This window comes from Acomys minous (assembly GCF_964271855.1).
Source record: "Acomys minous genome assembly, chromosome: 1".
In the NCBI taxonomy this organism is placed as follows: Eukaryota; Metazoa; Chordata; class Mammalia; order Rodentia; family Muridae; genus Acomys; species Acomys minous.
In genome coordinates this window covers 8262778-8275313 of record NC_140483.1, presented here as the reverse complement: position 1 = coordinate 8275313, position 12536 = coordinate 8262778, and the positions used below count along the sequence as shown (strand labels likewise).

Genomic DNA, 12536 nt, shown 5'->3' with positions numbered 1-12536 from the left:
AAACCCAAACAGCACTTCTTTTTATATAAATTCACTTTATTGTGAGTGTGAGTGTGAGTGTGTGTGTGTGTGCACGTGCATATGTGAGTGTGAGTGCATGTGTGTGTGTGTGCACGTGCATAAGAATGGCGCCCATGCCAAAAGACAACCAGGTGCACTTATGTCTCTCCTTCTGCCTTCATGGAGCTTCCAGAGATTGAGCTCAGGCCGTCAGGGTTGACAGTAGGCACTTTTACCCATTAGGCCATCTCACCACCTCAACAAATAACATTTCTATATCCGAATTATAGTTAGAAATGGAAACTCAAGAAGTTATCTCAGTGAACTGGCAGGACTGTTCAGCATATAAACACAACTGCAACGAAAGCTCAGTGACCTGAGTTCTAATGTGCAGAACCCACAACAGTGGAACAAGAAGACCCCCTACTGCCTATTTATCATGACGTACGCAAGGCCCTCACGCTCACCTCCTGCATTGCTCTCTCTATTAATAAATAAAATGGTATAACAATTTTTAAAAATTATTTTACAAAGACAAAAAATTGTTCCTTTTTAGCAGACCATTAATGTTTAACCAGTTTACTCAAATATTACTAAATTAAATGAAGGCCAAACGAGAGGTTCATTTAATGACAAATGCTATACAGTGCCGATTACATATATATGTATGTATATCTATTCTGATACATACATATTATTAACACTTTAATTGGCCAAATTCCTTTTAGAAGTTTTGAAGAACTTGACAACTAGATACCCTAATGTTTCTATCTGGGACAAAAGGACAAAGGGAAACCAAGACACATCCAAGGGTATCTTCTACAGCTCTACCTTTATAATAGAAAACATTTGTCTGTCACAGAGGTTCCATTGAAAAAGTTATAAATTGGGCTGAAGAGATGGCTCGGGGGTTTAGAGCACTGACTGTTCTTCCAAAGGTCCTGAGTTCAGTTCCCAGCAACCACATGGTGGCTCATAACCATCTATAATGAGATCTGGTGCCCTCTTCTGGCATGCAGTATACATGCAGGCAGAGCACTGTATATATAATAAATCTCTGGAAAAAATGTTTAAAAAAAGAAAAGGTTATAAATTATAACACATTGTCAAACAACCATTACATAATAGAACAACATCCCTTAAGTATGGAATAATACTCAAAGTGCAAAAATCAAGTTGAAGATTATTCTCGATGACATAACTTTATTTTCAAAAGCTACAGACATACTCATAAATGTTTATATGAGTTGATTCCTCTGGAGTGAAACATACTAACTAGACAGAGTGCTTGTTTGATCAGAGGTACCTAGAGGACTAGGGGACGGAGGGAGGAAGGATTTGTACACTTCAGGTGGAATTTTAAGCATGTGCATATTGCTTTGCATTTTGGACAGTGTCAGTAATCATCACTCAGAGCTAATGTTCTGTGGTTTAGGAAAACATGTTAAGAGCCTTTTAGCTAAGGAAACCCCAGACAAGAAGGCATACATATACCACCACAAAAACAAAGCATTTATGTAAAGAACCCAGGAACAAAAGGGAGAACCTAGAAACAGGAAGAAATGTGAGATAAAGCTGGAAGAATTGAAAAAAAAAAAAAAGAGTGGAGGGAGCAAGAAAGAGAAATTGTGAAAAGCAGTAACCTGCAAGGTCTTAAAGAGCAAAGTGTTTGGGGAAGTGGGTTACTCACTGCCTGTATTATGTTAATAGTGCCAAAATTAATCTGGCATCATTTTATCCCACTAACCCATTACTGTAACAGAGACTCCAAGGATTAAAATTTCCTCTGGAGATTTCCTGTGAGAATGTGGATGGCCCACCCTCAGATGCCAGAGGGAGTCACATGCCAGGAAAGTGTGAGCTCCCAATTAGGGTAACCTGGTGCACAGCTAAACACACACACACACATACACACACACACACACACACACACACACACACACACACACACACACACACACACACTGGTCTTTGTTTTATCCTTTCTAAATATACAAATATTTAAACACTGAACTAGGCAAGGAGAGATGGAGAATTTCTCTTTCACCAGTACTTACGCAAAACTATAAATACATGAAAGCAGACTTTACAACGGCTTCCTATCTCCCTTCTTCTGTAAAATGAACATGCTCCGTTGTGATGGCGGCAGGGAGGCAAGAGGAAGCAGTGCGCAAAGCAGAAGGTAGCAGAGAAATGACCTTGGTGCAGAGAGCAATCAGTTATTCAGGGAACATGCTCAGACTGTGGGAAGGTAGGAAACGACACCAGAGCAAGGTGCTGAAGGGCAGTCTTCAGGAAGATATGGTTATCTCAGAAAGTCGGATTTTTAGGACATTGTGTTATAAAAATCTGTAATAATTCTGAGAATGTAGCATATTTCTTTGGCACGAAAACACAAATGCTTTCTGCTTTTGTTCCTATATATTTTTGTGGTGTCTTCCTATAGCCTGTGTGTACACGAAGGGAGACAAGAGTTTTCATTTAAATAAATTTAGAATTCTCACTCTAGTCCCAACATCACACCTACTACTAGGCCTATAAAGAAGTTAATAGATGTTCAGTGAATGGAATTGGTAATAGTTAAGATTTTTTTAAAAAATTATTCTCAAAATTGCCTTTAACTGACAAACTTGAAAAAAAATACCCTGTGGTTTCACTATTCTGCGCTCTGCTAGGAATGTAGCCACCTCGTATTACTTCCAAACTGTATTGGTCTCCAAGGTTACAAGGACACCAAGGGCAGCAATGCTGGCATCTTTCCCCTAGTTGATTTCACAACACAAAGGCAAAGCAAACATGCAAGACAACACAAAGCCGAGGGGGAGAAGGCATCAGCAGCTTTTCAAGAAAGTTTAGGTGCACTTGACTAAGGTGAACCCTAATGCTGTGTTGAAAACATGGCAAACTGGGGACAGAAAGACTGTCCAGTGGTTAAGAGTGCTTGGTACTCTTGTGGAACTGAGTTCGTGCCCAGCACCCAAACTCTGCAGCTGGCAACTGTTACTCTAGCTCCAGGGCATCTGACACCCCTGGCCTCTGCAAGCGCCTGGACACATGTGCACAAACACACACACGCACGCACGCACACACACGCACATGCACACACACACACACACACGCAAGCATGCACGCACACATGCACACAGAGAGAATAAAATAAATGCTTTAAAAATGGCAACCCAAAGAGTAGGAAAAAATCTTAAGTGAGAAATTTATACAGTTTAAAGAAAACTTCAGATAAACAAATACTAGTTTATATACTTACACATTAAATATATTTATATTATATTAAATATACTTGTATATTTCCTTTATATATTAAAGGAAACAGAAAAAGCAGAAACATGATATGATATGATGAAATGATGTGATATGGAAGAATATAATATTTAGGAACCAAATGATATAAGATATAAAAATTATATAAAATATAAAAATGATGTAAGATATAAAAATTATATAAAATATAAAAATGATGTAAGAGAACATAATATTTAAGATGCCAAATATAATTAATTGTTTATTGTACAATTAAAATACAGCTTAGCACATATTGATAACCAAAATACAGTTACTTGCCTTTTACAAGTATATAAAAGAAAATAATCGATGTAAGTTGAAGAGCAATGAATTACCTAAAGCAACATTTATGACAAATATGTATCATGACTGTAATGTTATAAACTTAAAAGTAAATTTGTTTTTATTGTTTGCTTGTTTTTGTTTTTGTTTTTCAAGACAGGGTTTCTCTGTGTAGCCTTGGCTCTCCTGGACTAGCTTTGTAGAACAGGCTGGCCTCAAACTCACAGAGATCCACCTAAGTGCCTGCCCAAGTAATGGGATTACAGGTGTGTGAGACCATGCCCAGCTAGAAATTTGTTTAAAAGAAACATTAGGTATTGAGAAATAAATCCCAAAGAAGAGATTAAAAATGCAATATTTAGCATCACAAATACAAATAAGCAGTGCCCAAATTATTTTACATTTCTATATCCATGTGTGTGTTGTATGTACACGCTTGCAGATGTGTATGTGTGTATACATCAGAGTGAACATCAGGTTTCTTCCTGATCATTCTCCACCTTGTTTTCTGGAACTCACCATTGGCACTTCAGAGGCTAGCTTGCCTCCATCTCCCTCTGCAGAGCAGGGGCCACAGACACTCATCATGGTGCCTGGACTTGGGGGTCTCAACTCTGGTCTTGAAGCTTATATAGCAGGAATTTACTGACTGAGCTATGCCCCTAGTCATTTTCATTTTTAAAAATCGTACAAGCAAGAGTCATATATTTATAAAGAACTAAAGGAAACCCACATTAATACCAGAACTCAGTCCGTTACCTGTACTTAGTCCTTCCTCGACCCTTGATATTTAGCCTGCCTTGTTCTCTACTGTGCATGTTCTACTATACCCACATGTACATTTGCTTATACACAAATGTACATATCTGACATATAGTTCCCTATGTAAGAGAGAATGCAATTTTTCTACTTTCTGAGATTGTGTGGCCTCACTTAATATTATACATGTAAAGTCCATCTATTGTCCTGCACATTTGGTAATGTAATGCTGTTTTCAACATAACAAAATGGAACACTTACATCTCCTGTAAGGAATTATATTCCAAAAAAGGTGCTGTGAGAAATGGCACTGCCAGCTACTGGTGAGGAGGGCAGACACACTGATATTGCCAGAAGGCCCGGGAGGCCTGGGAACCTTTAGGGACCTCCACTTAGGACACCGGGGCTTTGGCCACACTAGGGAAAATAATTTTAGGATTTCAGCATTGGAATCTGTTTTAAACATTTGTTGTTGTTGTTTTGTTTTTTGTTTTTTCTGAGACAGGGTTTCCCTATGTCACCCTGGCTGTCCTAGACTCACTCTGTAGGCCATGCTGGCCTGAAACTCAGTGATCCACCTGATTCTGCCTCCCAAGTGCTGGGATTAATGGCATACACCACCGTGCTTGGCTTTGTTTAAAACATTTTAACAAATTGAAAAACCCAGATTAGTAAAAAGAGAGGCCCTCAGGAAGGAAGACGCACCCAAGAGCAAGAACCTTACAAACAAATAATTGCTTGTTAATCTTGGTCCAAAAGTATTTAATAAAAATAAGATGAAATAATAATTATGGAAGAAGCAAAAACTTGCAAGTAAAGACAACCTTGTTCCAAAAATATTTAAGAGGAAAACAAAATAATGATTGTGAAAGAAACAAGATTTTCCAAGTACAGACTCTCTAGATACCACATAATCGTCACTGACCGTTCCACCCTTGTTTATATGTCCTATAGGTGTGGGAATTGTGGGGTGTGTCACAGAGGGAGGCTGCTTTTAAAGCACAGCAATATGAACCACACAGCACTGTGACACCACACTTCATAGCTATTTACAGAAGATGTCCTGTTCCTTAAAGCCAGGTCTCATCTTACTAGATGAGTAAAAATATTGTTTGCTGTCAAACTGCTGCCTTTAATATGTTCCATGATATTTTCTTCCTTCAGAAAGAAATTTTCATTATTTTGCATGTTTCTCAAAGTACATGTGAGGCTTATTGAAGACTTCATCTGCAGAATTATTTTACAGATAAATCTAACTCATTATGTGATATTTTTATAAAAAGTAAACTCTTATCTGGGCCGCTCACTATACACATAAATAATAATCTAATTTGAAGTAAATAATACATGATACTTTTCACATATGGATAATAAATGTTTAAGGTAAATAGAATCATGTAGCTATATCTTGCCAGCTCAATATCACTAAGTCTCAAGGGCTTTCTCTCCCCTCTCTTCCCTCTCTCCCCTTTCCCCTTCCCCCCTTCCCCCCTTCCCCTCCCCTCTCCCATTCCCTCTCCTCTCTCCCCTCTCCCCCCTCTGCCCCCTCTTCCTCCCTCTCTCCCCTCTCCTCTCCTCTCCTCTCCTCTTCTCTTCTCTCTCTTCTCCTGTCTCTCTCTCTCTCTCTCTCTCTCTCTCTCTCTCTCTCTCTCTCTCTCTCTCTCTCTCTCTCCAGGCAGGGATTTTCTATGTAATAGCCCTTGCTGTCCTGAAATTCACTTTGTAGACCAGGTTGGCCTCAAACTCGTTTGTAGACCACCTGTCTCTGCCTCCCAAGTGGTGGGAGTAAAGGCGTGCATTACCACCACCTGGCACTGGAGGGCTTTTTAAAGGGTAATAACAGTAAGTATCTACTAACTAGTCCACGTAAACTCTCACTAGTACGTGAGTATATTACTCACCTAACGGCATCATTGGTCTCTGAAACCGCTCTTAAATATTCTTTCAAATAATAATAATTAAAGCAATATTTTCGGATCCTATATCCACGCCATCGCTTCTGGATCTATTGTAAATAAGGAGATAAAAATCCACAATTGAACATTTTTCACAAAAATGTACCTCTTAAAACTCAGGATGATTGCATCTAATATCTTCTATCAAATAAAGGCTTGGACAATGCCCCAGCTAGACCTCTTACGCCACCAAGTAAAACCTCTAGTGCTAGGAATGGGTTACATCATGTTGAGTCACTCTCAAACATCACAGGGTGTTGCCAAGGCTATCTGGTTGTTTCCCACAACATGTTGCTGAAGAAGATACAGTATTCATGTAACTGGCCATGAAGAAGCCTGGCTGGTGCCCAGCTAGAAGCTTCAGCCCTCCTGACTAGCACTCATGGTGCTGGAACATCCTCTGCACACTGCTATAGGAGACAAAGCATCATCAGTATCGCCCAGCCACAAGCCTTGTCACTTACAACAGACCCAAGTCTGCAAGATATGCTGGGATGAGCGTAGCACAAGGTAATAAGAGTCCGGCTGACTTGTTCAGATTTAAGGCTCACTTCATGACACGGAACCTACATTGGACATTGCTAAACAAACAAAGAATCTGAGACTAGATAGGTCATGAGCCCTAAGGGAAAACCTGTTACTATTATTCTGCTAAAAGAGCCTGACAACAGAACAGTTATTAGTGACCCCGTGATACCCACAGATCAGTGCCTCTCTCTGCTCTCATCAGAGAAGCTTCTTGTGGCAGATAGAGATTAGCGCAGAGACCCACACCGGACAAGGTGCAGAAAGTGACAGACTTTGGAGCATTAGACCTCTAATTGGATGTCTTTTATCAAACCCCTGTCTTCAAGGCTTAGAAGTCTAGGTGGAAGAGGAGGTAAAAAAGATTCTAGGAGGCAGAGGTGGTAAATTACTTCAAAGAAGCAGCAGATTCTAGGCACAATATGACGATATACATATGAACTCACAGAACTGTGCCAGCATGTGTAAAATCTCAACAGGGTCAAAGCAGAGAAAAATACCAGCATTGCGAATGGGAAGTGGACACAAAGTCCCAGCCCTGATTGTCCGTAATTGACAACTGCTGGCAGAGGCGAGCTCAGCTTCTCCAATGGAGTGCCACAGGTCTTATCAGCCACACTCCAGGGCAGGCCCTATGCCCGCCAATACAAAATGGGCTGCGTGGTTTTTTTGTGTGTGTGCTTTCTGTTTACTTTGGTATTTTATTATTTGACCTATTGATTTTCCTTTTTAAAATTTGTCTTTGTTTTTTGTTTGTTTTTTAAATAAGGAGGATCTGTGAGGACCTGAGGGAAGGGAAAGCATATGATCAAAATATATTGTAAAAGTTAAAAAAAAAATACATTGGGGTTTTTTATGAATATAGCTAGTACATTAGTTGTAAATGTAAGCGGTGCCAATATATTTGTTACAGGATAGCACGAAGATAGAACTAACTATCTGCTACTGTAATTTGTGTGCAGTGGTTGTATGTGCGTGGTGTGTATGCACATGTGTTAGCATCCTCGCATGTGTGGGGTGCATGTGTGGGTAAACACATGAGAAAGGCCAAGGGTTGAAGTCAGTTCTATTCTTGATCACTGTCCCCAGGTTTACCCAGGCAGCTTCTCTAGCTGCAGCCAGCTCTCCCTAGCCCTAGTCTCTCTCCAGCACTGGGGTCTAAGCACAGGACACCATCTCACTGCTTCTGTACAGACCCTGGGACCCACAGCCTCACCCTCAGGTTTGTATGGAAGCTCTTTATCCCCTGAACCATTCTCCATCTCTCCCCCGGCCACAGAGCTGTGGGCTCAGGTTTTGGTCAGAGAAGCTCCTAACTGCATCACAGATTGTATTGGGTCTAATTGAAGTAAACTGTTAAATGAGCCTGTCGAAAGAAAACGTTGTTTTTGTTCTTTTACTTATTCTTAACTTTAATTTTTAGTATTATAATTATGTTACTTCCCCTTTCGCTTCCCTCCCTCCAAATCCTGTTCTCTTTCAAATTTATGGTGTCTTTTTCTTAAATTGTTGTTATATATATTCACAAGGCCTTGGGTTCAATGCGCTGGTATCATCAAAGAGGGCAAAACACTGAGAGCCAATGTTGCTTTTACTTTTTTTTTTAACTTTGAATAGCGCCTCCATAGTAGCCCAGGCTGGCCTGGGACTCACTATGGAAGCCAGGCTATCTTTATATTTATAGTCCTGCCTTGGCTTCCCAAATGCTGAGCTGACAAGCCCTGGCAACCATGCATGGTACCGCACTGTATCTTGACCATGACTTTTAATGCTATTTTAACAATAGCTGCAATTTGTTGACTTCTCATATGTCAAATGGGATCCTAAGCATTTGACTTCTGTGCTTCATCTTCAGAACATCTCTATGTGTAAAATATTTTTATCTCATCATAGAAAACAACTTAAGTAATTTTTGTATAATTATTCAGCTATCAGATGTATCTGGTCCTTAAGCTGGAACGGTGACAGATCTATTCTTCTAGGCATTGCAAACAAAACTGGAAAATAAATGAATTAGAATTTTCAACCAATGAAACTTCTTTTGAAGCTATCTTCTTATAACACCCACAGAAATCCAAATAGTTCTATTTTTACCAAAAGACATAACCACACTTTTCTGAGCTGAGAAGGGTGCAGGGGTTGTGTGTAACACACGGAAATAACATCCGAGCTCTCTCGTAAACCCCCAGGCATCATGAGAATTTATCTCCTTTGGTCCTATATTCACCAGTTCTCGTGACAATTCAGACTAAAGTGAAAAGTATGGTACCAACTTTGTGGGCACAAAAGTCTGAACTTATTTAATAGAATAGAAGAAGACATTGAAAATCATTGCTAGCCTCCTATAGGTTTAACTAAGCTCCCTTCACGTATCTCTAGGATGACTCAGGTATGAGCCGTTTTACTGCAGGATACAGTCTTTACAAATTAAGCAGTTTCAAGGCTGCAAGGATGTCCGTCTTCTCTGAATGAAGCTTTATATTCAATTAGGAGTCTAGACCCTAGTCACGGAGGTTTATCCCCAACACTGTTTTTGTTTTGTTTTGCTTTTAGCTAAAGGATATTTAGCTTAACATACATATAAGTGAAATGTTGAATTGATACTGAATAAACAGCAATGCTGTCTGAAAGCATTTTTCTTTGTTATTTAAAGTCATTTAAAAGAATTCCACAATCATTTTAAAGTCTGATATATGTTGGGATTTTAATATTTTAATCAGCCCTTCAGGATGGAAAAAATGACTAAAACAAAACAAAAACAGCCGTAAGAACTGTGAGTATATTGAGCTAGAGACATCCATCTCTAGCAAGCAGATGATATAACACAGCAACGTCACGCAACTACATTGAGAGTTGGTCAATAAGATGTTTTTCAAGTTATCTTAATTTACTGTGTTGATGTAGTTAATTATGTTAACAATGGGAGAGCTGCAACTGAGTGCAGTGCTTGCTGAAGCCAAAGGTCTCAAATCCCCTGGAGCTGGAGTTACAGGCAGGCCGGATCCCTCTCGTGTGTCGGGTGCTCAGAGCCTAGCTTCCTACAGAAGACAGCAACAGCTCTTAGCCACTGAATGGCCTCGCAAGCTCCTCCTCAAACAATCTCATTTTAGAGATCAGTTATTTAAAGTAAAAAATATTATTATAAAATTATATGATATCTAATTTAGAAATTCTCCATAATTTAACCCAAATCATGTCTTAAAATATCGAGGAATTGGTACAAACCACTTTCTAGTGAAACAGAGAAGCAAATGAGAGTACACATATATAATACATGCAAATAAGAGCATTTTCTTGTTTCACTTAATTTAATGTTCTAACTTCATGCTGAAGTATAGATTATTAGCCTTATTTGAAAGAGGAGAAAATTGATGCTTAGTGAGGTCAAATAATTGCTGAAGGCCACATAGGTGGCTGGATGGCTTCCAATGTTTCAGCACTTCTATCTGTTTACATTGCAACAGTATGATAAGAGGACAGAGCATAAGAGGATATGCTCTGCAGAAAACACATGCTCAGCAACGTGAGTCACTCATGATGGTGCTGAGGATAGCTCGTGGCTGAAGATACTACTAAATTTAAATTTCAGCAGACATCAAGATCTGTGAAAGGAGTGGCTGTGGTAGCTAAGAGTCGGTGTATGACAGAGCCAAGACTAAGTCCGTTTCTGAGAAAAGCAGACTGTTGAGGACAAATACAAATTGGCTAAGTCACCTATCCTAACACTGAAAGGGATTCCTGAAATGGGAGGATGGGAGGCGGATGGGGTGGGGGTGGAGGAGTCGGGGTGGAACACAACACCAATGGCCTGGGCTCCTTCCTTTGCCAACTCTGGCCAAGTACTGGAAGCAGTAGCAACCTCATCCACACAGGCTCTTCTGAGATCCCGATTTTCTTGGCACATATCCCATTTGTCAAATCCTTTATTCAGTAAAAGATATAGTAAGTGAGTGATAGTTAAGATAACAATTAAAATTTATTCACACTAAAGTATAGTTAGGGTTACTATTGCTGTGGTGAAACACTACCATCAAAAGCAAGTTGGGGAGGAAAGGGTTTACTTGACTTACACTTCCACATTGTAGTCATCAGTGAAGGAAGTCAGGACAGAAACACAAACAAGGCAGGAACCTGAAGGCAGAAGCTGAGGTAGAGGCTGGGAAGGGGTGCTGCTTACTGGCTTGCTCACTATGGCTTGTTTGGCCTCTTTCTTATATAATCCAGGACTACCAGCCAAGGGGAGGCCCCACCCACAATGGGCTGGGCCTTCCACCATCAATCAGTAATTAAGAAAATGCTCTTCAGGTTTGCCTGCAGCCTGGTCTTACGGCGGCATTTTCTCAATTGAGGACCCATCCTTCTCTGATGACTCTAGCTTGTGTTAACATTAAAGCAGCCATCACGATAACTTAAGCGGCTTTGTGTAAAATGGGTATATGGAAGAGCTGGAAGGAACTGAGCTTTGGGTGAGCAAAGAGAACAGCTGTCAGAAAGTGAAGGGGCTGAAATTCACTGGGCTTCATGTATTTCCAAGTGTAACCCTAGCAGATTCCACTCTCGCAGCCTGTGTACAGACTCGGGCTCATGTTGAACATGAAAAAACTGAGTGGAGTCACTTACTCAGGCTCACCTACCCATTACAAAAGCTAACGGCAGCGGCAGGACACACACCCGTTCTGTTCTGCTCTCAAGCACACACTTTCTGCACTGTTGTCTTATGTGTACATTATAAGAAGAGTATCTTTAATTTTAAAGACATATTTCTCACAGTGTAGGGAGGCCAAGTAGGTAAGGATGCTGCTATCCTTCCTATATGAGCACACCTGATGTTGGGGGGAGGGGAGGATATATTTCCTGTTGATGGGAATTTTTTTAAAGTCCATTCAAGAGCCAGAATAAATTTACAACATTGTTTTTCTTAGTTTCAAGGTGAATGGGTGACAACTTCAAAAAAAAAATTAACAAAAAATAGCTAGTATTCATGCCCTTCAAAGTAATTAGCAACTTTTAGAAGTGATTGGAATAAAACAATTATTGTCATTGATCAACTCAGAATAGATAATTTAAAACAAAGTCATTGTGTGCTCAGCAGATTCCAGCTTGTTAACCAGAGAGTTCTAAACGACCTCTTAAGCTAGTCAGATCAGTGATGCATACCCCTCATTAGGTAACACCACACTGTAAGTGTCTTATAAATAATGTTTATTTTAAGCACTGAAACAAATGGCAAAACCTTGGTATATCAAAAGCCATCTGCTCACATAAAAGATTTTCCTCCACTGCGTTTATCTTTATTCCCCCAAATCCATAGTAATCTGAATGTCAATGGGTGAGAAACAAAAGTCTTTTTTTTTTCTTCTTAAAATAAAAGTGAAGAAAGCCTGGAGAGCCAGTGCCTGGAAAGTAAGCCCTGCTGATGTTCTCCCCAGTTTCGATGCCCTGATGCACACAATGAGAACACAGCCGCCCTCGCTATCCTCAGCTCTACTTGCCTCTGCTTTCTCTGGGAACTGATGTGAGGGCTCGCATGTGTAATGACAGTAACATGGTAGTGACATGGAAGTACGATGAGGTGTACACCTGACGCGGTCTACATGGTGCCCTCCTACCTTCACACCAACACTGAAGTGTGGGAGAATCTTTCTTTGTGTGACTAAGACCAGTGCTCTCCATTCTGTAGCCACCACACCCCATCCACAGCCTATGAGACCTTCA

The 12536-nt window shown here is 40.1% G+C and overlaps 1 protein-coding gene across 1 annotated transcript in view; it reads right to left on the bottom strand.

Moving 5' to 3' along the window:
- The window catches only part of SPATA17 (spermatogenesis associated 17), a 164811-nt gene that overhangs the window by 118578 nt on the left and 33697 nt on the right, over positions 1-12536 (bottom strand). Inside the window, 1 exon segment of the mRNA XM_084783343.1 lies at positions 6243-6346. Coding sequence (XP_084639469.1) covers positions 6243-6346 — 104 coding nt within the window.